General features: G+C 39.0%; 3 protein-coding genes across 7 annotated transcripts in view; 1 reads left to right on the top strand and 2 right to left on the bottom strand.

The window, feature by feature from the left end:
• Positions 1 to 18,474, bottom strand: part of LOC143021928 (copine-8-like) — a 758,082-nt gene extending 739,608 nt beyond the window's left edge. Inside the window, exon 1 of the mRNA XM_076179807.1 lies at positions 18,440 to 18,474. The gene's annotated coding sequence lies outside the window, so the exon portion shown is untranslated. The remainder of the gene's footprint in view (positions 1 to 18,439) is intronic.
• The window catches only part of LOC143021931 (uncharacterized), a 95,607-nt gene that overhangs the window by 46,507 nt on the left and 21,340 nt on the right, over positions 1 to 27,760 (bottom strand). Inside the window, exons 2-6 of one of the 4 annotated variants that reach the window (XM_076179815.1) lie at positions 17,017 to 17,057; positions 16,569 to 16,888; positions 15,746 to 15,825; positions 9,018 to 9,197; positions 2,065 to 5,524 (exon numbers count right to left, since the gene is read on the bottom strand). The exons of 1 other annotated variant lie outside the window; for it this stretch is intronic. In XM_076179815.1, the coding sequence (XP_076035930.1) occupies positions 16,788 to 16,888; positions 17,017 to 17,057 (142 nt within the window). In that variant the 3' untranslated portion in view covers positions 2,065 to 5,524; positions 9,018 to 9,197; positions 15,746 to 15,825; positions 16,569 to 16,787. Of the gene's footprint in view, positions 1 to 2,064; positions 5,525 to 9,017; positions 9,198 to 15,745; positions 15,826 to 16,568; positions 16,889 to 17,016; positions 17,058 to 27,760 lie in introns of those variants that run through there. 2 more of the 4 variants (XM_076179818.1, XM_076179817.1) reach the window with 2 other exon arrangements.
• The window catches only part of LOC143021930 (uncharacterized), a 46,794-nt gene continuing 20,416 nt past the window's right edge, over positions 1,383 to 27,760 (top strand). For both annotated transcript variants that reach the window (XR_012966020.1, XM_076179814.1), the window contains exon 1: positions 1,383 to 1,533. The gene's annotated coding sequence lies outside the window, so the exon portion shown is untranslated. The remainder of the gene's footprint in view (positions 1,534 to 27,760) is intronic.

Raw genomic sequence — 27,760 nt, 5'->3', positions numbered from 1 at the left:
CGCCACACTGCCAACGCCTTTCCACCTCAACTTGCCTCATTTCTCACTCTATCCATTCTTGTCGTATCCCCTATCATGCTTTCGAAACATTTAAAATTCTTCCCTCTACCTCCCTTGAATACCAAGTCTCCGTCTCGAAATGGGTGTTGCACAAAAATATTGGACGTCGTGCATATTCTTGTTCATGCCGAAACGTTATAGTTGTTTTGTTGTTGTCGGAGATGGTGCAATCCCTGTTGTTGCCAAGCGTACGATGATTGTCGTTCGGTCTTTGCCGAAAGGGAACATGACGTAATCAAGTTTTCAGAATTATTTCGATCTTGTGCAATCAGTATTTCTTTGAAACAATTCCCCTTACGATGTCAAACTCAAATAATCGCCTAGAACTGCATTTATCAGAGGATATGGCAGTTTATGCTATACTGTATATCCACGAGGGGATGAGAGGGGAAGGGTGGGTGGGTGATACTTGTGCTTTGACGCTTTGAAGTGCAACAATTAATACACAACAGTTCTTTTTACTTGGGCCCAAACGACTTTATTCAGCTTTGTTAAAAATCTTCGCTCCAGGACTCACCATTAGCTAGATAAAATTACCCGAGGGCGCAGATACCCAGAAATAAGAATAATGTCATTATTTGACATAAAATATGACGCATCGAATGGTTTTGGAAATAATTTCAATCTCAACTTTATCCTATATGCTTAAAAAATCTAAAATACTGGTTTTAATACAGCTTGTATCCTAATGTTCATCCTAATTTTGCAGCTACAAAATGGCATCCGAGGTAGTAAACTCCGATAACACGAATGTCGGGATTAATTTCCGACGTATATGGACGAGTCAACTTCTGCAATCTAAGTATAAGAATGCGATGACCTTATCAGATAAAATGCCGCCCAGGAGCAGTTCTCAGTGACGCACCCCACCTTCCCCTATTACCACTTCCCATCTCCATTCTTTACTGCCTATTATAGATACTGGCTTACGAAATAGTTAAACAGGTTTTAAAAATGTTATTTAATGTCCGTATTGCAGAAAAAGTATGGGGGAAAATAGTTCATATTCTGTTGATTCTAAAGCAAAATTCGTATATTACGGTAAGATATGCAGGCCTCCTTTGACCTTTTTTATTATGATATTTTGTCAGCCTTGTGGGCGGCATGTCCAGATTAGAATTGCAGCCTCCCTAAATGTGCCGCCCAAAGGCATATGCCCCCGCCCCCCATGTGAGGATCCTTTAGGAATGATAGGAATATATCTGCGTTTGATATGCTCGCCCCGACAGATTCGTAGGTTCAGCTGACGTCACGTCGGTAAAACGTTTTGGTTGTGTTGGCCGGACACTATTTAAGCAACGACGCCCAACTTGTGTTCCATGTTGACTGCAAGTTCAGAGGCGGTCATTGATAATATACTTAGAAAAATTACATTTAATCTGAATACAGTGCATCTAATTGACTAACTGGTGAGCTGCGACCGTGTAAGAAGGAGTCTGAACTGTGTAACACGACGGAATTGCCAGAATTCGGGTAAGTTATTGAAGCATGCGTCATAGAACTCTATAGTCTATGTGCCCAGCAAACATGAAATAACCGGACCAACATCATATCTATTCAGGCACTGCCGATTAAGAAATGTCGGGCCGGTTACGTAAACTCAGATTTCCAGACATTTAGAGACTGGAAAAAGTACTACAACGGCGAGCAACAAAACCGATTCCAAATATCAAAAATAAATCATACGAAAATCGACTAAAACATATGAATCTGTTTTCCCTAAAAAAAAAAAAAAAAAAAAACTAAGACTCAGAGATGACTTGATACAAGCCTTTAAAATTCCAAAGGGAATTTACATCAAAAGTGACATTTTTACATTGAATGAGAATCAGACAAGAAACAATGGTCTCTAACTGTCCGGAAATAGATTCAATGTGGAAGTAGGTAGAAACAACTTCGCCAACCATGTAGTTAATGAATGGAATAAACTTCCTGCACAGGTAGTGCAATGTAGTTCAGTTCGAAGCTTTAAGAATCATTTAGATAAACACATAAGCAAGATGCTGTAATTTTTATAATTTATTTAATATTAATGTTTTTTTATCATAATTTGTTTGATTTTCATTTATTATTAGTTATATGTTAATTTACTATTTACCAGTTTTTTTATTATATAACTATACCTATGCATTTACTTATGTATTCTATTTATTTACATTATTATAGTGTTTATTTATTAATTTATTACTATTATGATTTTTTTCACATCCGACCTAGATATGGACCAAAAGGTCTCCTGTCGTCATGCTCTGCCTTTGTAAATCCTTTGATCCGACAAATAAAGTTATTCGCATGCACACTGGACTATGTTGGCTGGATGCTGGCACAGAGACAAACGGGTAACCTAAATCGGGCCTATACTAATTGGGCCAATTACATAAACTCAGGTGTCCTGAGTTGGTTCGCTTAATAAAGTTATCCACATGTACACTGGACTGTCGGCTAGAAGCTGGGCCAAGGCAGGGGCAATGAATACCCTAAATTGGGCCTATACTACATTGGGCCACATCCGTTAATTCTTATTCCCAGAATTTGTCCGATTAATAAAGTTATCAGCATACACACTGGACTAAGTCGACTAGATGCTGGTAAGTGCATTGGACCAGTTGATATAGTTATTAATTTTCACATTTGACTGCATTGGTCAGATATCGATGCCATTGATGGAAAACTACTTTAATGCCTAAGCTTCATGTGCATAGCTCAGTATCAGGCTACATGCCACCTTACTCACCCTTCACCACTCCCACTTTAACATGTTACCACACCTGATACATATTTTTGGATGCATTCCAGGATCTGTTAAATGCACCAAGATGTATAGCAGGTATGGTAAAAGGTTAATGGAGTAGGCGCGATCTTTTGATTTCAAAAGTCCATCACTCATTAACAAGCTATATAAATCGTTAGTTCGTCCACATTTGGAATATGCTGTTTCTGTATGGTCACCGAATCTCATTAAAGACATTGACAGACTGGAAAAAGTACAACGGCGAGCCACAAAACTGATTCCAAATATAAAAAATAAATCATACGAAAATCGACTAAAACACATGAATCTGTTTTCCCTAAAAAAGCGTAGACTCAGAGGTGACTTGATACAGGTCTTTAAGATTTTAAAGGGAATTGACAACATCAAAAGTGACAAAATTTTCACATTGAATGAGAATCAGACAAGAAACAATGGTCTCAAACTATCCGGAAATAGATTCAATTTGGAAGTAGGTAGAAACAACTTTGCCAACCGTGTAGTAAATGAATGGAATAAACTTCCTGCACAGGTAGTGCAATGTAGTTCAGTTCGAAGCTTTAAGAATCAGTTAGATAAATACCTAAGTAAGATGCTGTAATGATTATAATTTATCTTATATTATTTGCTTTTGTTTTGTCATCATTTGTCTGTCTGATTTTCATTTATTATTTGTTATATGTCAATTTATTATTATTTACTATTTACCTGTTTGTTTATTATTTAACTATACCTATGCATTTATTTGTTATTTACATTATTATAGTTTTTATTTATTGTTTTATTATTAATACGATTTTTTTTTTCGCATCCGACCTAGATATGGATCAAAAGGTCTCCTGTTGGCATGCTCCGCCTTTGTAATCCTTTGTGAAGGGTAAGTGTGCATGGCACCTAGTCTGGTACTGAATCATGCACATGGCACGTAGGCAGAAAAGTAGTTCTCCATCAAAGGCATGTCTAACTGATGCAGTCAAATGTGAAAATGAATAACTATATCAACTGGTCCAATGCACTTACCAGCATCTAGTTGACTCAGTCCAGTGTGTTTGCGGATAAACATCTAACCGATGCAGTCAAATGTTAAAAGTGGATATCATGCAATACTGATGAAGCTCACAAACTGAGACGCACCTGATATGAAAACATAAATTTCCTATTACAATACATACTGCAGTAAAAAATGAGAATCTTAGTATGTAGACTAGTATCTAGTAGGAACTATATACACATTGATATATATATATAAAACATTATATGCTTATGTACTTTTTCAGTATCAAAAATATCAAATATTCTTGGTTCATATTCTCAAATATGAAAATATCAGATGAATATCACAATGTTGAACAAAATATAGTATTTAAGCCATTAAACAACTGTAAAAGTACAGTGTATGTGCAGTTTTCAAAGGGAACAAATATTAAGTAAAAAACAGAAGTTATACTGCCCCTCTACCACAGAAGTATTGAATGCTTTGGTATTGCTACAACAGACCAAGGTAGATATTGCAATATTACTACAGAACATGACTTCTCCTGCAGGGATTTCTATCAGTTCCCAGTCAATTTGAACATGCGGCACCTTCAGTCATGGATATAAGATGTAAAGCTGAAAACAACTGAGGATAATACCAGATTTATTTCAATTTTGTATCCACAACTGCAAGGATGCCAAATATTGATATTAGCTGGAATTAGGGTCATGGACTCAATCACCTGGGTACAAGTGTACATGGCACAATTATTCCTAAATTTAACAAATCCATATTGTTTTGGTGTGAACAAAAGTATAATTAAACAAATCCATATTCTTTGGTGTGAACAAAAGTATTTTAGGATGGTTTGGACACATGGAAAGAATGAGTGAAGAAAGATTAGTAAAAGAAGTGTAGAAGGCGGAGGTGGAAGGAGTGAATATGAAGGGGCGTCCTAGGATGAGATGGATGGATGGGGTGAAAGGGGCTTTACAAAAGAGAGGAATGTCTGTAGAGGAAGGACGGGAAAGGACAGAAGATAGGGGTGAATGGAGAAGGGTTGTGTATAGATGATGCTGTGATGCATGAAGGGGAGTGGGTGGGGGATGGGGGGTAAGGAAGTATGTATGAGAAAAAAAAATTGACACAGCCCAAAGGGATTTCTCCCCGTCTTCTCCTTTTCAGCATGAGGGGACGGAGAGGGGGAGTCACCGAATTTATGAAGCAGCCTTGCTATGGATGTGCTGTGTCTTGCGACACTGCTTCTGACCCAGGACAGTGGACAGGATGCAGGGATGACCCGTCATCCAGGAGGTGCCAAGATAGGAGGGAGGGAGGAGGGTGGAGGGGAGTGGAATATATGGGAAATGAAATGGGTGGGAGTGATTTCTATGCCATTTTCTTTTTGGCTACCCCCTGTGTAAGGGGGAAAAAGCCTTCGATGTATGTATGTATTTGGTATGAAAGAAAGGCCAGATATTCCTTATGAAAGTAACCTAATCATGGTGTGCAGTGGTCCAGAAGTTCTGCATTGGGCAGCAACAATTAGTGTATAAGTACCAGTTGGACAAATGTTTACATAAAGGAGGCCTACGATGTGTCACTACTGGTGGAAGCATTGATATCTGAATACTTCTGGCGACCACCACATCTGTCTGATGCATTCTTCAAATACTTCATGATGGTTTTTCCAATTTCATCCTCTGTGGTTTGAAAGTTTCAGTTGTCAAGCAAAACTCCTGCAAATACATTGAAGGAAACTTTATGTTAATGGTCTTTATTAACAGCATTACACATCCTTATTGTTAAATCTTATGTTATTTTATATTTGTCTATCATATTAGGAAATGGGCATCAATCATGTCGCCATGGCTGTTCACTGTTCAATGTGTACATGGATGGGGTGGTTCGGGAGGTGAATGCGGGGGTGGTGGGCAGGAGACTGGAGTCAGTTGGAGAAAGGAGGGAAAAGTGCGAAGTGGGGCAGTTGATTGCTGGGTTTGGGTGGGTGTGTGTGGTGGGAGGGGGTTGGGGGTGAATGTGGGTGAGATTGGGGTGATGAGATGTGCAGGTGAGAGGATGATGGAGAGTTGGAGGTGGGTCTTAAGGAGGAGAGGCTGGAGGAAGTGGATAGCTTTAGGTACTTTGGAGTGAGTGTGGCAGGAAAGGGAGGAGTGGAGGTGAAGGTAGATTGTAGAGTGAGAGAAGCAAGTGAATGCTTTGGATGATTTAAAATGTAATGAAGAATAGGCATTTGGGACTGGATGCGGAGAGGAGATTGCTCAAGGTAGTGATTGTGCCGATGGTGCTGTGTGGGGCAGAAACATGGATTTTGGGAGAGGCAGGGAGGAGATTGAATGTGTTTGAGATGAGGTGTCTGAGAGGTGTGGTGGGGGTTGTGGGGTTGGATGGGGTGAGAAACTGGGAGGTCGGGGGGGGGGGAGATGGGTGAGGGGGCTGATGGGGTGGTTGGACACATGTGTCCAAACCATATGTTGAGCAATACCTGTTGACGCTTCTTTGTTACATTTCTTCTTTGTCTGTTCCTTATACCAACAGATAAACTGACAGAATTCTGAATAGAAGTCAGAACAAAAACTCAAAGCAAAAATTAACTATTTGAGCAGAAATAAACCTGTCAGCACTCTGAGTCACTCATGATGGGCCATAACTGTTCACGGTTCTCTGTGAGTTTCTGCCACCAACAGTACACAAGGACAAGGACATACATGTAGAATATGTAAACAACGTCAAAAGAAATGTCTGTTGTTCTGATTACGAAACGTAAGAATTTTATTGTTTTACAGCCAAAGCACTTAAAACATAGTAAACAACTTCAGACCTTTCACAACGTGGCTAATTACCGATAACTGACACGTAACATTTTTCTCTTTGTCATAATCAAAATGTTTTTGGACTGCCAGAAATGGCCTGGATTTTTTTGTGGCCCTAAGGCTTGTGCCTAGTTTGCCTTATGATCCGCCACTGGACTCATGGAGGGAGGGAGGTGTGGAAGGTAGGGATGGGGAGTGGGCTTGAGGGGGTGACTGGGTATGGGGTGGATGGGTGGGGTGGGGAGGGCATTGAGCAAGAGGGAAATGGTAGGAGATGGGGATGAGTGGAGGGTGGCTGTGTGTGGATGATGCTGTGATGCGGGGAGGGGAGGGTCTGGGAGGATGGGAGTTGTGGAGTGGGTGTGTGAATGATATTTTGGTACAGCCCGGAGGGCTTCTTCCCATCCTCTGGTTTTCTGTGGAAGGGGACGGAGAGGGGGGGGGGGGTCCGCCAATTGGGTGAAGCAGCCTTGCTGTGGATGTTCTGTGTCTTGCTATATTGGTTCTGACCGGCAGTGGGCAAGATGATGCAGGGGTGGGCCATCATCCACAAAGAGCAGGGATGAAAGGTTGGAGGGGGTGGTGGGTGGGACAGGGTTTATGCCTTTTGAATTTGGCTAACTCCCTGATTAAAGGGGAAAAAGCCCTTGGTATATATAGATAAATAGATATTAGGAAACGGCAGATAATCAGAACTGCCATGTCTGATAACTTAACCTTTACCAGACAAGGCTTGGACACAACTAAACCCTCTCATCCTTATAGTAACTAAAGCCATAACAATGATTCCAAGGGGTAGTGGGTGGAGAGAAAGAGAAAGAAGGAAAAAGAAGGAGAGAGAGAGAAAAAAAAAGGGGGGGGGGGTTAACTAAGTCTCAATACCTAGGATAATTTGTGCATTTTGAGATATAACTGAAAGTTCAGTTTTTAATAAACATCCCTTGTTTTACTTGCAACTAATGCTGAAGGGTTATAAATAGGCAACACTGTAAAAACAAATGTAGGCAGCTTGGTGATTGCACAAAGTTCCAAGATTAACATGGGTTTGTCTGAATATAATTGGTTTGGCCAGGGTAGACCATTAACTTACTGCAGTATCCATGAATTTCACGTCATTCCCCACCTGAATACAAACATATATATACCAAAGGCTTTTTCTCCCTTACAAGGGAGGTAGCTAAAAAGAAAAAGGCATAAAAACCATTCCATCCCCAAATACACTCCACCCCCCTCCCATCCTGGCACCTCCTGGATGACTGGTCATTCGTGCATCTTATCCACTGCCCTGGGTCAGAGGCAGTTGCAACACACAGCACATCCACAGCAATGCCGCTTCATTAAATCGGCAACCCCCCCTCGTGCAGAAAAGGAGAAGACGGGGAGAAATCCCTTTGGGCTGCGTCAAAGTATTCTTACACATACTACCACCCCCACCCACTCCACCTCATGCATCACATCATCATCCATATACAACCATTTTCCATTCACCCCTGTCTTCTGTCCTCTCCCATCCCTCCTCAACAGACACTCCCCTCCCCCCCATAGCCCCTTTCACCCCATCCATCCATCTCATCTTAGGTCACCCCTCATGTTCACTCTCTCCACATCTGCCTTCCACTCTTTTACTAGTCTTTCTTCACTCATTCTTTCCCACCTGAATGAGTTGGCTAAATGTTTTGCAATGTCCGCACACTCTTCATACAGTACTTGCAAGTATGTATTTGAATAACTGAATTGCCTTGATCTTACTCCCTTTGCTGACTGAAGACTTGATTAGCTAGACAATAATTTTCCCTGCACAGCCATTACTATGTTACAATGAAATATTCAAATATCACCAAATTAGAACTCTTAGCATCCTCCTCAGGCACCTCTTCTAAAATACATTATCTTCTTTCAGTTTCTCTCACATTCCATGTCTCTGAGGGTATGATATCTTCATACAATCTTCTTTTTGCATACATTCTCAAATATCTATTATCCACAATGCTCTTTACATCCCAAACAAATACTTGTATATTCATCCATGCAATCAGTACTGACTTGCACATTCACTCACAGCTAGTTATATGACCTCAGATGGTTGAAACTTTCCACTTCCTCGTGCAACTTTTCATTCAATCTCTCATTCATTCTGCTACCATTGTCATTTCTCATATGTGGACTACACGAGATTACTTTTTACTCATTCACTCTCATCTTCCATCTATTACTTACCTTGTCAAACTCTTGTCACCAACTTCTTTAGTGAGACCTTGTCAAACTCTTGTCACCAACTTCTTTAGTCTCTCTAAAGAACCTGTCACAGCTGCACTATCATCCACAAACAACTCTGCATTCTTTGTTTCCAAGTCTTCACCCTGCTCTAGGGAAATTCACAAAGTAACATTAAACCTACTTGTAATTATGGTGCATAGCTTCGTTGGCTTAAATCCAATCTTGTACTTGATGTCCTTGGTCATCCATCCAACATGTCCCTCCCAGTTGAACTTCTTTTGCAAGTCATTCGTTAAACATGTCAGTAATAAATTTTAGACATTTTTACATTTGATCCACTAAGTCTTGACAGGCGATAGTACTGAAATATAAGTTAATTTCAACTTTTAATAACAATATTTATTTGATGCAAAGCATCTTTATACTGCATGTCCTGTAACTATCATATCTTCGTAACAAGAAAGTACACGAGTCCCTCAAATAACGCAGATTCGAATAACACGGATTCAATCATATGAGGATTTTATTTCAAAACCATCTCAAATGTAGAGAACCGTTTTAAAATTCGCGCCGAGTCGTGCACGCATATGCACACACGCAGCAACATCGCAAACATTTGTGGTGACTGTTTTCTATTTTACCATATACAGTTGATCCTCATATAAGGCGGTCATTATGTACACTGGGAACTGCTCAAACAAGGGTGTGGGACAAGGGGATAGCCGTGGGTGGCTGCCTGTGGTTACGTGTCAACCTACGGGTACTGATGCAGGAGGGAGGGGGTGGTAAGGGGGTAGCCAACAAGATTTAGCTTGTCGCTTCCACCACCTGTGCTGTGCTATCGTGAAATTGTACCACCCTAACCTGTTGAAGTGTAATGTTTCTTTCGTTTGGAACACAACTAATAAGTCCGATAATGACTGCGCTTGTCGTGTCTTAATTTCTCTTATGAGGTTCTTGTTGTTACTGGCGGTGGTGGTTTGGGAGATCAAAAACAGACATATACACGCTTACACACATGTAGACACGTACACGTAGACACGTTAGACAACCAGTGCATGTTGTGAATGCGTGTACACACAAATATGAACACAGACACACGCACGTACATGCTTACTTGTACATGTGAACACAGACACATACACACACACATACATACGCCACATACACACACATATACATACATACACGGCTCGGTGGCGGATTGGTAAAGCACTGGCCTCACAAGCCAGAGAACCGGGGTTCGATTCCCCGGTCGGGCGGAGATAAGTTGGGTTTGTCTCCTTTCACGTGTAGCCCCTGTTCACCTAGCAGCGAGTAGGTACGGGACGTTAGTCAAGGAGTTGTGACCTTGCTGTCCCGGTGTGTGGTGTGTGAGTGGTCTCAGACCTACCCAGAGATCGGCTAATAAGGAGCTCTGAGCTCACTGCCGTAGGGTGGTGTCTGGCTGTCTCGATAGAGACTGCAGCAGATCCGAGGTGAATACCACATACACACACACACACACACACACACACGTGTATACACTGTTACGGGCGGCTGGTATGTGAAGAGACGTTACGTATAACGTCTAAGTGCTTAAGAACCAGCTCACTTCTAGAAGCCACTGTAGGACTGAACTATCTGGTCAGGGCCTAGATAATTCGTAAGACTAGAAGTAAAGGTAACAAAGAAGATTCCAGGAAAGGAATATTAAACTAGCGATAAAACTAGTAAACGAAATTATTAATGGAAAATATTTACAGGCAATCAACACAAAAGAGAATGGGCAGTAGGGTCAATGGGACCGTTACATGATTATAAGAATATGGAAATTATCGTTCAAATAAGAAACACAAGACAAGTATACAATATGGTACTATCTAAGTACAAAGAGATCAGGAACATGCATCAGAATAAGTAATAAGTACAAATATAAGTAAAGTAATGCAATGTATATCAGACACGTAATGTAGGCAAAAAGGGTGATCACTTCACACCAATCGTCTCATGAATCTAAACCTTCTAGTTTTTATCAAGAGATCAATATGTGGGAATATGACAACGAGTGAGCGAATTCAACCGCTTATATACCATTGGACCGGAAGCGGAATACTTCCGGGTGAGTGTGCGGGTGAGGAGGAGGGTAAGTTAACACACGTCAACATGGGTCGTTTTAGGACCTTCGACTCGCTTGAACAATCTATTTATTTAGTAACTCAAATCTGTGCGCTCCGAACTATTCAGGATTTCGCTTGTCTGTTTGTTCTACAAGAGTGCGCACCTCTCTCCGCACGTAGGCAAGATTACATATAGTGGACGGGCGTTACTGCTTAACATTGTTACAATACATACATAGACAAGAAATATGAACATAGTTATGTAATACAAAGGAACACAATTCTATAACATAATTACACATATGACGTAATATCTAATATTACGTTACACCTCCACCGTTTGGGAAAGCTTTTCACTTTCTGTTGAAAAGCTACGTTATAGTAACGTAATATTAGATATTACGTCATATGTGTAATTATGTTATAGAATTGTGTTCCTTTGTATTACATAACTATGTTCATATTTCTTGTATCTTTAGGGGACCACGGACTTCATGACCGAAGACTAATTCTGACGGGCTGAATCCAAGGCTTTCTTGAATTGTTGTTCGGGTGGCGAACAACAAAAAGGGGAGTCCGTCTTCCCAATTTCGAGTGTTCTCAGCACAGAAGATTCTTAACATTGTCTTGAGCGTTTGGTGAAAGCGCTCTAGAGCACCTTGTGATTGAGGATGATAGGCGGAGGAAGTTACATGATTTATACCTAGTGTTACAAGAGTTTCTCTAAACTTGTTGGAAAGAAAATTACTTCCTTGATCACTTTGAATGTTCTTGGGAAATCCTACCATAGTGAAATATTTCAACATTTCTCTGATTATGTTTTGAGCTTTAATATTTTTCAAAGGAATTGCTTCTGGAAAACGAGTGCTCATACACATGATTGTGAGAATGTACTGATTTCCTTTACTTGAAGGAGGTAAAGGTCCTACACAGTCAATAAGAACTTTTTTAAATGGCTCTTCCATTACAGGAATGGGATGGAGTGGAGCTTCTACAATTTTCTGGTTGGGCTTACCTACAAGTTGACATGTATGACATGTTTTACAATATTGGGCAACATCTTTGACAACCGTGGGCCAATGGAAATGTTGGGTTATGTTGAACAAGGTCTTTCTTACCCCTAAGTGACCTGCTAAGGGAGTATCATGAGCCAATCTTAGAACATTATTCCTGAAACCAAGAGGGAGGACTATTTGATTCCTTACTTGCCATGGCTGGTCAGCGGTTGCGGTGGATGCTCTCCATTTTCGCATTAGGACTCCGTTTTCTATATAGAAACCTCGTGACATATTTTCAACTTCTTCTGGAGATGAAACAATCTCGTACAAATTTTTAAGAGAATGATCTGACTTCTGTTCTTTGATTAATTCTGCTCTAGATAGAGAAACTGGTGAAGAAGAAGATGGGTCAGTTTGGGAGAATAGGGATTCTAAATTATAAGTCTCCTCTTCAGATTTCTTGTACTGAGATCTGGTTACAGCACAAGCGGGAAACAACTGTAAGTTATCTGAAGGTTCTACTGAGGTCTTAGGGTTATTTGTTATTAAGGGAGAAATGACTTTGCTTCCAGCGATGTCATTGGCCAACAATAAGGATATTCCTACTATGGGAAGAGAGTCTACTACTGCTACTTTAACCATTCCGGTTGTTAAATCAGACCGCAAGAAAACATTATGTAATGGACATTTTACAATTCCTCCAACTCCTTCTATCAATATATCATAACCGGTATATGACTCACCCAGATTCTGCAAGACAGAATTTAAAATCAGACTTTGCTTCGCTCCTGTGTCTCGGAGTATGGAAATAGGATATTGTTGTGAACTACTACTATGAGATATAGTTCCTGAAGATACAAATGGTTTGAAACAAGGATCATGATTTGATGAGGGGGGTTCTACATTACTTGACAATACCGGCTTCTTTGGTAGTTTATCCTGAATAGAGGATTTTGAATCATCTGATTTTATATTACTTACAAGAGTTGGTGTCTTATTGGAGAATGAGGGTGTCAGTCTCTTTCTGCAATTAGAAATGTGATGGCCAACCTGTTTACAATATGAACAAGTTACAGGGGGATTAGTCTTAAACCTTTCCATTCTTTGCCAAGGTTGGTTTGGAGGATATTGATTGAAATCAGACCTGTAACTGAAATGTGATGGGCTAGATTGATTTTCAAAGTGTTTCTTTGGGGACCAAGGATCAGAGTATTTTGTTGAATCTGGAATATATGACTTTGACTTTTGGGATTCCATTTGTCTTGACTTAGGTTTATGATTTAGTGTGAACTCATCAGCCAATACAGCAGCTTTAGTTAAAGTTTCGGGAACATGATCATCTATAAAAATCCTAAGATCTGTCTCTAAGGTATTCTTAAACTGCTCCAATAAAATCAACTGTTTAAGTCTATCTAAGGTGTCCGTTTCACTAGCCAAACACCACCTATTGAATAACCTCTCTTGTTGAGCCGCATATTCTACGTATGTTAACTGAGGTGTCTTCCTATAATTACGGAATTTCTGTCTATAGGCCTCTGGTATTAGTTCATAAGCTTTTTAAATACAAGCTTTCATATTATCATACTCGCTTTCTGCTTCTGAAAGAGAAGTATAAATTTGCTGAGCCTTACCCTTAAATTGTGTTTGAATGATTAATGGCCAATTTTCTTTAGGGATTTGTAACTGTTGCGCCAATTTTTCCCACTGAAGAAAGAAAATTTCTGGCTCTCCTTCTGAAAATATGGGTAAAAGTTTTACATACTTGGAAATATCTATATGACCTTCCTGAACTACGGGTCGTCTATCAACAATCCTAGCTTCTACTTCTGCCTTCTTTAATTCTAACTCTACCAATTTTACTTTAGTTTCGTTCTCTTTCTATTTGTTTCACTTTAGCTTCCTCTTCTCTAGCTCTAAATTCTGCCTCAATTTGCATTTGTTTCAGTTTAGTTTCCTCCTCTTTAGCTTTAAATTCTGCCTCAATTTGCATTTGTTTCAGTTTAGTTTCCTCCTCTTTAGCTTTAAATTCTGCCTCAATTTGCATTTGTTTCAATTTAGCTTCCTCCTCAAATTCTACTCTCCTGACCTTTAATTCAATCTCCTTAATCTTAAGTTCGGTTAGTCGTGCCTCTATTTCTAACCTATTTGAAGGAATTTGTATAGCTGTAATCTCTTCTGGAGATAAGATCTCATCTTCGATCAGATTTTCAACGAGTTCCTGAAGTATTTTTTTCTTTCGTAAACTTGTATCAATGTCTACTCCAAAGTGCTTGCCTATTTCTATCAAAGTGTCTTTAGTTTGTTTCTTTAAGAAACTTACCTTGGGATTTTGAACGAATTCTTGAATTATATCATCCATCTCTATAAGAATGTGTTAAATACCTGATCCAATATCCTTGGCAAGGGTCGCCACTTTGTTACGGGCTCTGGTATGTGAAGAGACGTTACGTATAACGTCTAAGTGCTTAAGAACCAGCTCACTTCTAGAAGCCACTGTAGGACTGAACTATCTGGTCAGGGCCTAGATAATTCGTAAGACTAGAAGTAAAGGTAACAAAGAAGATTCCAGGAAAGGAATATTAAACTAGCGATAAAACTAGTAAACGAAATTATTAATGGAAAATATTTACAGGCAATCAACACAAAAGAGAATGGGCAGTAGGGTCAATGGGACCGTTACATGATTATAAGAATATGGAAATTATCGTTCAAATAAGAAACAAGATAAGTATACAATATGGTACTATCTAAGTACAAAGAGATCAGGAACATGCATCAGAATAAGTAATAAGTACAAATATAAGTAAAGTAATGCAATGTATATCAGACACGTAATGTAGGCAAAAAGGGTGATCACTTCACACCAATCGTCTCATGAATCTAAACCTTCTAGTTTTTATCAAGAGATCAATATGTGGGAATATGACAACGAGTGAGCGAATTCAACCGCTTATATACCATTGGACCGGAAGCGGAATACTTCCGGGTGAGTGTGCGGGTGAGGAGGAGGGTAAGTTAACACACGTCAACATGGGTCGTTTTAGGACCCTCGACTCGCTTGAACAATCTATTTATTTAGTAACTGTCAAATCTGTGCGCTCCGAACTATTCAGGATTTCGCTTGTCTGTTTGTTCTACAAGAGTGCGCACCTCTCTCCGCACGTAGGCAAGATTACATATAGTGGACGGGCGTTACTGCTTAACATTGTTACAATACATACATAGACAAGAAATATGAACATAGTTATGTAATACAAAGGAACACAATTCTATAACATAATTACACATATGACGTAATATCTAATATTACGTTACAACACCACATACACACACATATACATATACGCCACATACACACAAACACATACATACGCCACATACACCATACACATGCACACACACGTACACATACACATACATATGGTTCTCGGTATTTAATATGGAAAGTCAGCATACGCGGATTTGGTCATACGCGGTAATTTCAGGAACCTAACCCCTGTGTTATTTGAGGGACTCCTGTAATGCATACCACTATTTTTTCATTTAAATTAATACTCATTTTTTGACTGATTGAGAGGCTGATGGAGCTTATGGAAGAGTGGAATGCTAAAAAGTGGAAAACAAATTTCCCACAAAACTATTAAGAACAGGAGAACAGTTAAGATCTGCTAGGACCTCAACTTCACCACACTGGCCCCTCCAACTCTGCCAGTAGTGTTCACTGATAAGCATACGACACGTACAAGTGAGCCATTAGGTCACCATTTAAACAGTGTCACCACTATTGTGATCAATAAACAGCACAAACTTACCAAAAGTTTTGCAAAATCAGCATCTGCTTCCAGTTGTACACTCGACAGTGACTTAAGTTCAACTAAGATAATTTTGAAATCTGAAAGGAAATAAAACCAAATGAGAATGAAATATAAAGTAACAACTAACATGAAGACCATTGAGGCCTGTAATTACACAGGGAAATATTACATCATAACACCAATGTGTGCATGCCTGCACTGCAGGTCAATCCTGGGACCTCAGAGTAGGAGCCTATCTATGGTTAGCAGACTACCAGGCTCTTATGAGGTCTAAAGTTCAATACCCATGCACACATTAGTGTTTATGGTGGTTTGAAAGTAAAAACCACCATCACAGTGTCTATTTATATACACTGGCGACAGTTCTGCCAAAAGGGGTGACAAGACAAAGCCTCTTATTCCCCTTTCCACTGCAACCACTATTAATGTGGACTAACTGGCTATTCCCAACCCTACTTCCCATATCAGCATTTCATGTATGACATGAGGAACATTCTTTGTCTCGGTCACCAGGGATTAGCTTTGTCATCCTTACCTATCAAAATCATTGATCCACATTATGACTGTGCAATAATGACATGTAAAAATCATTAACTGACCAAGTAGACAGATAACAATGATGGCTTTAAGCTATTCTCACAGCTTTATGGAGTCTTTAAAAAAAAAAAAAAAAAAAAAAAAGCAGTACAAAGGAAACTCATCAGAGAAGCTATAGTGGTTATACTGCCACTTATTCTTATTCTGACATAGCTATTAAAGTGACTGGCAGAGGGCAGTAATTAGCATTTCATTTGTATAGATAAAAACTTTAACATCTTACCATCAGATGACTGGGATGATTCACTGATGAACAAGTTGTTCATTGGTTTCTTGATGATAGCATTTTGCCTCGAGTGGTGGGATGTCTTCAAGTTCAGGTGGGGAAGGAGCTTTTTTCTGTGGCTATATATCTATCAATTTATCTGAACATTTTGGTTTTCTGTTAAATTCACAAGGCATGTAATTTGCAAGTTCTTCCAGTTGTGGTGATATTTGTTCTTTACACCGAGAGCCAATCCTTGTAGGCAGGGGTCCCTTTAGCTGAAGGTTGAGCAATTTTCTCATGATGCCCAAATAAAGGTGCATTGGGTCCACCACAAGCTGTGAAACAAGTCCATTATTGAGTGCTAGTAGTGGACTTCGACTATGATGGTGATCATTATCTTCCATAGAAGCAAAATTTGAATCTGTTCTCTTTTTAGCATCAAGTTCAGGAAATGTAACTGTACCTGCAAAATTACCATGCTTTTTGGCATCACTCACAGCAACTCTAACCAGAATGAGATAATACATTTTAAAGATTGGCAAGCAGGAGCATCACAGATAAAAGGGTCAATTTATAGTTTCACCCAACCAATGATTTTCTGATGTGGCTTATATGTTTCTGGTGAGATATGTTGTGTATTGATTGATGGTGTACATCATTTCCGTCGCAAATGCGTAGTTTTCAAGTAATAAATATCTAAACTTATGCCTACATCTCCCCAATGGTCTTGGGGGACTGTGGGAAATCAGGGTTTTTGGGTGGGGAGCATTAAATCGAGTAATGTGCGTTGCAAAACAGGTCTAAAATCAACAAGAACACATAAAAAAATATATGAAAATACATAAATCCTTTGATGGTGGCAGCTGACGCGAGTGTAGCCATGTTATTGTTGAGCAGCATTACCAACGATTCGCAAACATTTTCTCTCTATCCACTACAATTAGCGAAGCCCATTCCGCCTGCACAAGAGTTGCTAACCCTAAATTAGGGAATAAATTCATGAAGCTTCGAGAGGACCGAGAGTTGCGATTCTGTTTACAATTAACCTAACCTAAACTAACCTAACCAAACCTAATCTAACTTAAACTAGCTGAGGGCTTTGCCTCCCAGACCCCTCCAATCCCAACCAAAGCACTCTTAGTAATGTAACTTGAGCTCTCTTTAAAGTATAACTACTGGTATAAATGTGTGTTTATCTATTATAAATAATAGCTAATAAACTAAATGGTAACCATATTTGCCGTAAATTAAAAACCACAATAATAGCATTAGCATTACCTTATCTATGAGGAAGAGGTTGAGGGTTGTGGTGGGCTTCGCTAAATGTAACAGATAGAGCGAGAAATTTTTTGAATCGTTGGTAATACTGCTCAATAATTATATAATAACATGTCTACGCTTGCATCAGCCACCACCATCAAAGATGTAATTTGTGTATTTTCATATATTTTCTATTTGTTCTTGTTGATTTTAGACCTGTTTTGCGAAGCGCATTACTCTTTTTAATGCTCCCCACCCAAAAACCCTGATTTCCCACAGGTCCCCTAAGATCGTTGAGGAGATGTAGGCATAAGTTTATTCATTAATTAAAAACTACGCATTTGTGACAGAAATGATGTACACCATCAATCAATACACAACATATCTCACCCGAAACACATAAGCCACATCAAAAAATTGTTGGTTGGGTGAAACTATGAATTGTCCGATAAAAGATTGCATACATAGGGTCTCACTAATTGCCGAGAAAACCGAGAAAAGCCGAACAATACAAACAAGGACGGGTTTTGCTCAAATGCACACTTTTATATATGTATGGTTGCATTATTTGAACTATTTTCTTTAAAGTGTGTGATTTCCATGTAATATGATCAAAGAGAACTTACGTTTTTATCCTCTGCAATTTTACCGACCCCGGCTACGACTCGTCCAGCCCGCTGTCTATGATTACTGGTGGTATGGATCAAACTACACTTTTAAGTTTCTTATTGTTGTGTTATTAGTGTAATAGATTACATATAGTTGAATTATTTAAACGCTTTTCTTTAAAATGTGTGATTTTCATGTAATTTGACCAAAGAGAAGTTATGTTTTAGTCTCTGCAGTATGACCGACCACAGCTACAAATACCGTAACAAATTAGCATATGGTTGCATTATTTGAACTATTTTCTTTAAAAGGTGTGATTTTCATGTAATTTGATCAAAGAGAATTAACAATTTTATCCTCTGCAAAATTACAGACCCCAGCTACGATTCGTGGTTACCGCTAGCCAGCCATCTATGTTCTGCGAATGCAGATCATCACTGAGCGTTGGATTTGCCAGATTGGCGTTAAATGCAAAATTTTGTATTTTTGGAATGTTTTTACTGTGTTTGGCAGGAAAATTAGTTGGGTGGCATTTTTGAGAATTTGGCATTTTTGGGGGGCGTTTTTAAATACCCGGTCGTGATTAGAGATCACTCTTTTACAAAAAAGTAAAACTATAGGTAAGAGTAATTATTTTTACGGATGTTTACGATACTTACCGTAATAGACAAGAAATAATGTAATGCCATGTGCACCACCAACGCCGGCAGGGAATAATCACTCCAATGTATTAGGAAGGTTTTCCAGTTACCCAACAGAAACAGAAACATGGGTTGTCAGTTTGAAAAAATAATTAATATACCTGTGATATGCCAGCTGCTATTTCCCTATCGGGATATGAAAGCTCTTGTTCATGCAGTGTGTCCAAAGTATAGGTACTAATTGACATTATGTTAAAATGTACATTGTTATGTTAAAAGGTTAACTGTTATGTATGGTAAACTGGCCTTACATACATGAAAATAAATCGGCCTTACACTGAACTCTATGTTATTAATTACGAGAAACAATATTTCAAGTAACTCCCAATATTATTACGTATTATGGAATACGATGTTATAGTAAATTGGTCCTACACAGAACTAGTATTATTACGGATTACGGGAAACAATATATTAAGTAAATCGGCCCTGCATAACCCCCCCCCCCCAGTAATATTACGGATTACGGAATATGACGTTATAATAAATTGGCCCTACACAGAACTCCTGGCATTAGAGCGGATTACGGAAAAAACTATTAAATTAATCGGCCCAATATCAAAGAGTCATTGATCCAGATAACTTTTACCGATGTGAGGAAGTAAATGGTCCGATATAAGGCTACCGTCTTGCCAACCTTCCGAACTAACCCCGAAGTTTGCTTAATTGGCCCGTAAAGTCCATGTTTGCTGGGTGAGGGATTAGTGCATATATTACTAAATAGTACGCAGTGCGACTTTTATTTAATGTAATTTATTTTTGTAATTATTTTTAGACATATAATAGTATGATACCATTACATGTTAATTGCGATTACGTGCAGCATTGTACAAGTATTGTGTATTGTACATTGTTGTTATTGTATATATTATTTTATTCTGTAAAGTGTTATGTACTTTATATTATATTTAATTTGAACATTCCAAAGTACTCCCAACGCAAATGTGAACTTTGTAGCCAGCCGGCATATTGCTCTAGTATTTGTGTTTTTTCTTTCTCCCTTTCTAGTTTCTAGGGTTAGAGGATTTAGTGACCTCAGCTCCTCTGCTCGTGACCTCAGCTCAGTCTGCTCGTGACCTCAGCTAGAGAACTCGTTTTTCTGCACAGACACCAGCTAGCGAATACCTATGAAATTGATATCTCCGAATAGTGTTAAGTGATTGTGTTGTGTTTTTGTAATTGTATACGTATAGCGCTATACAGTTACAGATATAAGATAAAGTGTAGTGTTCTATTTAAATTCAAAACAGTTTTCTGTTACTGTATTCCAAAATTAGGAGAAATAGTATAAGGTAAGCAGAGTAAGCTTCGCGTATTTAGTTTATTAGAGGCCGCATTTTTTTTTTTTTCGTTGATTTGTATTTTCTCTTTGCCGTTAGTATTGCTAAAGGAGGAGCGAAATGACTTGTGAAGGTTGAGCGAACCTAGAGGTCCGTCTCAGGATGTGTGAGGAGGAAATTCGTCTTCTCAGGAGTGCGCTCTGTGGGAAGAGTGAACCCTCCCCACAACCCAAAGAGCGTTCCACTTCTTCCCCTTCTGATACTGCCGTGAGCGAGTGGCGCTCCGCGGGGTCCCGTTTGTCGAGCAACCGCTGGCTCTAGGCAATAGTTTTGCTCTACTGGAGGATGAAGTGGCTGAAAACCAGGAGTTCTTGGTGGTGGGGGACTCCATGGTGCGAGGCTATGACGACATCCTACAGCTGAAAACTAAGCGACGTTGCAAGCTTGTATGTCAACCGGGCCGTGGGATCGCCGATTGTACCCAGTCCATCAGGGAGCAAGGACGGAAGAACACGGTTACGATTGTTCATACGGGAAGTAACGATGTAGGTAGGGAACTTGTTCGGAATTACAAGGTCCTCCTTCAGGAGATGAAGGAACGTGGGAGCCGTCACATAGTCTGTGGGATCCTCCTGAGGATCTACGCAGGCTCGTGTTGGAACAGTAGAGCCATAGGGATCAATGATAGGATATCGCAGTTGTGCACACAATTGGGATGCCACTTTCTTGATCCTTGATATCTCTTTTCTAGGCGCCATGACCTTTACGCTTCTGATGGGATCCACCTTACCCGCAGAGGCAAAAATGTTCTTACAAACCTCATTGTGGGAGTTTGTAATGAACTAGCTCCTTTTTTAGGGTAGAAGCCCAAAGGGATGGGGAAATAGAATGTACATGGGAAAACAGTGTAGAGTATAGCATTAATGTAGAACAATATGCCAGTATAGGACAAAATATAATTTTAGGATACAATGTCGGTAGAGGACGAAATGTTACATCAGGATGTAATATCATAGGATAAAATGTCGCAATGTGATGTAATGACAGTGGAGGACAAAAGATCACGATGGGAAGTAATGATAATGAAGGACAAAATATCACGATAGGATGGCGTATGTCAAAAGCGAAAATCTCGATATGATAGGAATAACCGAGACACGGTTAAGGGAGCGCTGGGCATAGAAAATAGAAAAATTCTGGAAAATTGACGAATTTTAGGTAAACATTTCAAAAGTTTCTCTATGATGGTGGTAACACTTCGACCAAATATTACAGCTCAATTCCGTTTCTTTTCTTATATATAAAATAAAATAGATAAATTTTTGGCGACCTCTGGCAATCCCATTGCATGAAAAAAACATTCTGTATATTGAAATAAAGTCAAAATTTCAATAGCCAGTTTTGTTTTGTTTACTGCAATTAATATCTATGGAGATATCTGGTAATTTGTATGGAGGTATCTGGCAATTTGACCAACCGTACGATCGCAAACAGTGATCTTCGACAAATAGCTTCATCACTTTAGCAAGAAGACTTAATTCACGCACGCGATCGTATCATCTTATTTCATTCTACCAACAGGTAAGCATTTCAAAAGATTCTCTATGATGGTGGTAACACATTGACAAAATATTACAACTCAATTCAGTTTCTTTTCTTATATATAAAATGAAATAGATAAATTATTGGCGACATCTGGCAAGCTGGAGTTGCCTTTAAATGCCTACAAGTATGTTTTTGTTATTTAGATAGCCTATCTCTGTTTCTTTTTGTCCCATTTTATTCATTCTTTCGAATTTGTGAAGAGAATTAGTTATTCTTTAATTTGGCAAGAAAAAAAATAAAGGAAACTGTAATTTAATGTTAGTGCATTCCCTTTAAACTTTAAATGGCTCTCCTGAAAAGTTAACTTTTTGTTATATTAGATAGACATATCTCTGTTTCTATTTGTCCGATTTTATTAATTCTTTCGGATTTATGAAGAGAAATAGTCATTCTTTAATTTTACTAGAAAAAATAAAGGAAACTGCAACTTTCTTTTGTTTCATTTATCCTAGCAGATTTTCACTAAAGTTTTGAGTACTTAAAAAAAAAAAAGAGAGAGAGAGCGAGAGAAAGAGGAAATTTGCTGTAGTAAAGTTGTTCCCAAGACTCTAATCTTTCATTTCCTACACAGGAGGCAGATTACCTATGCCTATGGATACTTCCATGATCACAGATACTATCATAAAATATATATATATATATATATATATATATATATTAACTACATGCAACATATCCATATTATTAAAACAATTTAGTATGCAATAATTCTCTATTGTGAAGGGTAAATATATATAAGTTTACCAGAGAAATTGAACAACTTTTATGACACGCTCACCTATAAGCACCTCCAGCGCTCCCTAATGGTACAGAGTTCGAAGCTGAATTTAATACTGCGGGATTTAAACACTTTCATCAGGATATAAACCACAAGAAAGGTGGGGGTGTTCTGTTGTACGTTAAAAACAATGTGTATACTCGTGTTTTAGAGAAAGTGAAACAGGATGCATATGATAGTTTGTGGGTTGAGTTAACCCAAACAAATGGACAAAAAATGAATGTAGGTGTAATATATAGGCCAAAGACATTATCATTAGCAGACGACAAACTGTTATGTCAAGAACTGTCTAGTTTCTGCAACCGGGATTTATTGATAGTGGGTGATTTCAATTTTACTGACATTGATCTGGATGACCCTTGAATATGGCCAAATAAGTAGTCGCTTGATTGATTTTCTTGGTGACAATTACTTAATTCAGCATGTAAAAAAGCCCACAAAATATGGAAACTCACTCAATCTATTGATCACTAGCCGCGAAAGCATGGTAACTGATGTAGATGTCTGTGAATCTGTTGCAAATAGCGATCACAACTTAGTCAAACTCCTAAAAGTTTTAGAATAGATACTAGTGTTTCTAAAATACCCGATTTCAGTAAAGCTCAGTTCATAAGACTATGTCAGGAGCTTCAGCTTACAGATTGGGAGGCAAAATTAAACGAAAGACCTGTAGATCAGATGTGGGAAATATTTCAAAATACGCTCACTAAGATGATTCAAACTTGCATTCCTTTTAAGGACAGACGTCCCCCAAATCAGGCTCGCCCAGAGTGGCTCGACAAAGAAACTGAAAAAAGTATAGCTAAAACGAGACAGGCTTATAAGAAATATAAGTGCTCGGGTACATCAAATGACTATGAAAGTTATGTATCAATACAGAGAGATTTAAAAAAGACAATAAGAAAAAGAAAACGACAATACGAAATGAACATCGCTGATAAATCCAAAGAGAATCCCAAAGAATACTATTGTTACATTAGAGATAAAAAAGTTGTTAGGAATCACATTGGTCCACTATTATCTGCTGACGGTCAACTTGAATATTCAAATGAAGGAATGTGTAATATTTTCAACAATTATTTTAGCTCGGTATTCGTAAACGGAACACCTCAAAGCGAACTCCAAACTGAAACCTGTGAAAAGTCTAGGGTAAACTTACTACGGTAAACATAACAAAAGAAAAAATTAAAAGGTGTATAGATAAACTCAAAGTTAATAAAACACCAGGGCCTGATGGTTGGCATCCAAGAATCTTAAAGGAAATAAAAAAATGAGATTGTTGTTCCATTAGAAACTATTTTCAAGAAATCCATCATATCCGGAGATGTCCCAAGAGAATGGAAGCTAGCTAATGTTACTCCTGTATTCAAAAAGGTGACAAAAAGAAACCAAATAACTATTGGCCTATAAGTTTGACTTCAATCGTAGGAAAAATAATGGAAACTATCATCAGAGATGCTATCGAACATCATTTAGAAAGTAACCGTTTGATAAATGATAGCCAGCATGGTTTCAGACGGAAACGTTCTTGCGTGACTAACTTACTCGAATTCTACAACACAGTTATCTCGAATTATGACAAAAGAAACAATATAGATTTAATGTATCTAGACTTTGCAAAATCTTTTGATACCGTCCCCCACGAAAGACTACTTACTAAATTAGCTTTACACGGAATAAGTGGTAGCCTATTAGGTTGGACTAGTAATTGGTTGAATGGTCGAAAACAGAATTGTTTTAAATGGAAAAACTTCTAGATGGAAAAATGTTACAAGTGGAGTTCCTCAGGGTTCTATTCTTGGACCACTTCTATTCATAGTATATATAAATGATATAGACCATGGACTAAAATCTACTGTTTCCAAATTTGCTGATGATACAAAACTGTGCGGAATGGCAAATGATCACTTAAACCAATTAGATATTCAAGAAGATATAGATAAATTTCAGCAATGGTCTGAAAAGTGGCTAATGTAATTTAACACAAGTAAATGCAAGGTACTAGGGGTGATCAGAAAGTAATGACAGTCGGACTCGTAGCTGAGAGACTATAAGTGTTGGGGGGGGGCGGGGAGCAAGGGGCAGCAAGTGTTGCCTGTTGTTACATGTTTGAGCTTGTCGCTGTTTGTCTAGCTTACATTTTATCGTTGCGCTGTGCGATTGCGTCATTGTTGGTTTGCCTCTCTAACCGGAAACAAGGATTTTTCGAAAGAAGGCTGCAGATTCTACACCTTCACAAGGTGGAAACTCGGGAAAAAAGCAACGGAGATCAGAGAGGAATTGTTGCAAGTTTTCCCGAGTCTACTCCATCACTGGAAACTGTTTCCCGCTGGATTCGAACTTTCGCAGCCGGAAAATTGCAGCTAGAAGATGATCATCGTCCTGGCCGCCCTCGGACATCTGTGACCGAAGCAACGACGGTCCGTGCGCGGGCCATCATTAACGAAGATCCAACTGTTACTCTTCGATTCTTATCCTTGGAGCTCGGTGTCAGTTATGGGAGCGCACATGACATCGTGCATGAACACTTAGGGCTGAGGAAGAAGTGTGCTCGATGGATACCTCATTTGCTTACGGAAGAGCAGAAGAGCGAACGGGTGCGGATTTGTCGTCTATGGCTGGCTGAATTCGAGCCAAATGGTCCGAAACGGTTCTCAGATGTAGCTACCGGAGATGAGTGTTGGATTTCTTTCTTCACCACCAGAGACAAGCAGTCTAACATGGTGTGGTTGAGTGATGAAGAACCTCGACCTCAGATTCTGAAGGAAGGATTTCGCAGCAGGAAGCGCCTTTTCACCATCTTCTTCAATTCACAAGGACCAATGTGTGTGGATGTAATGCCTCAACAGTGTACTATCACAGCCCAGTACTACACTGATCACGTCCTTCCTCGAGTCCTGGAATATCAGGCCAAGACTGCACCAACCCGTCGCCGATCGCGGCTTTTGCTGCACCATGACAATGCTGCCCCCCACAAAGCTCGCCTCACTGTGCAGTTCCTGGAGCAGCAGGGGATCACACTTCTCCCCCACCCACCCTACTCGCCTGACCTTGCTCCCTGTGATGTTTGGTTGTTTCCAAAGATCAAGGGTGCGATCGCAGGGAAGCTGTTTCATCGCATCCAAAATCTGGCGCGAGCAGTCAATTCAGAGCTACGAGGTATATCGGCTTCTGAGTACCGTGAGTGCTTCATGAAGTGGCGAAAGAGGATGGAACGTTGCATAGAGTCAGGAGGGGAGTACTTTGAAGGAATGTAGGCCACTATTTGGATTTACCTCTGTACCGTGAAAATATATGGTATCACTGTCATTACTTTTTGATCACCCCTCGTAATGCATATAGGTAAAAATAACAGTAAGTACGATTACAAGTTATTTGGAAATTCGTTAACAAAAGTGGATAGTGAAAAAGATCTCGGCGTAATTATCAGTAGCGATCTCAAATCATCCAAGCAGTGTATTTCAGCCTCTGAGAAAGCAAATAAGATTCTAGGGCTGATTGCGCGAACTTTTTATTTCAAAAGTCCATCACTCATTAACAAGCTATATAAATCGTTAGTTCGTCCACATTTGGAATATGCTGTTTCCGTATGGTCACCGAATCTCATTAAAGACATTGACAGACAGGAAAAAGTACAACGGCGAGCCACAAAACTGATTCCAAATATCATAAATCATACGAAAATCGACTAAAACATATGAATCTGTTTTCCCCAAAAAAAGCGTAGACTCAGAGGTGACTTGATACAGGTCTTTAAAATTCTAAAGGGAATTGACAACATCAAAAGTGACAAAGTTTTCACATTGCATGAGAATCAGACAAGAAACAATGGTCTCAAACTATCCGGAAATAGATTCAATTTGGAAGTAGGTAGAAACAACTTTGCCAACCGTGTAGTGAATGAATGGAATAAACTTCCTGCACAGGTAGTGCAATGTAGTTCAGATCGAAGCTTTAAGAATCATTTAGATAAACACCTAAGCAAGATATTGTAATGGTTATGATTTATTTTATATTATTTGTTGTTGTTTTGTTATTATTTGTCTATTTGATTTTCATTTATTATTAGTTATATGTCACTTTATTATTATTTACTATTTACCTGTTTGTTTATCATTTAACTATACCTATGCATTTATTTATGTATTTTATTTGTTATTTACGTTTTTATAGTTTTTATTTATTAATCTATTATCATGATTTTTTTTTCGTATCCGACCTAGATATGGACCAAAAGGTCTCCTGTCGGCATGCTCCGCCTTTGTAATCTTTCGGTTTCTGGCAAAAAAAAGAAAAAAAAAAAAAATCACCAAAAAGCTTGCATTTATGCCAACACCGAAGCCTGGAATAAAACCATAATTCCATTTTGTCCAGGACGTTGCACTGGTCTCCTCGGTCCCAAGTGCTTCTTTTCCTTCTCTTCTGACTGCCGCTATGTGATTATATTCAAGTTCCTGACCCTCCTTAGGTAGTGGGGTTCCTCTCTGGTGAATAAAATCCCCTGGTTAATGTTCGGGCGAGCAAGCGGTCAGAGGCGATGAAAAAAATGCACATTCACAGCACTAAGGGTTTTACGATAAGTAAGAAACGCACGCGCGCGTATGTCGCTATCTCCTCTCTTGCCTTATGGGACCGTCAGGGGCAATTATTCGAAAAAATCTGGTACATGAACGAATTTTAGGAAAACATTTAAAAAGAATCTCTATGATGTTGGCAACATTCCCTACAAAATTATAGAGCTGTATTTCGTTTCTATCTTTTTATACAGAATAAAATAGATAAATTATTGGCAACCTCTGGCAACCCCATTGCGTAACAAATATTCTGTTTATTGGAATAGCGTTAATTTTTTCTATAGCTATTTTGTTTTTTGCTACGGAATTGTGTTTATGGAGGTATTTAGCAACTCCTCCCACAAGCATAGATCAGAAATAGCAGACATCAGGGCATCAGTACCCATCCAAACGTCAAAGT

This window comes from Oratosquilla oratoria, chromosome 43, assembly GCF_046742065.1.
Source record: "Oratosquilla oratoria isolate Oo_2021 chromosome 43, ASM4674206v1, whole genome shotgun sequence".
Classification (NCBI taxonomy): domain Eukaryota; kingdom Metazoa; phylum Arthropoda; class Malacostraca; order Stomatopoda; family Squillidae; genus Oratosquilla; species Oratosquilla oratoria.
Note: the sequence above shows the minus strand (reverse complement) of the source record. Positions and strands in the feature narration are given on the sequence as shown.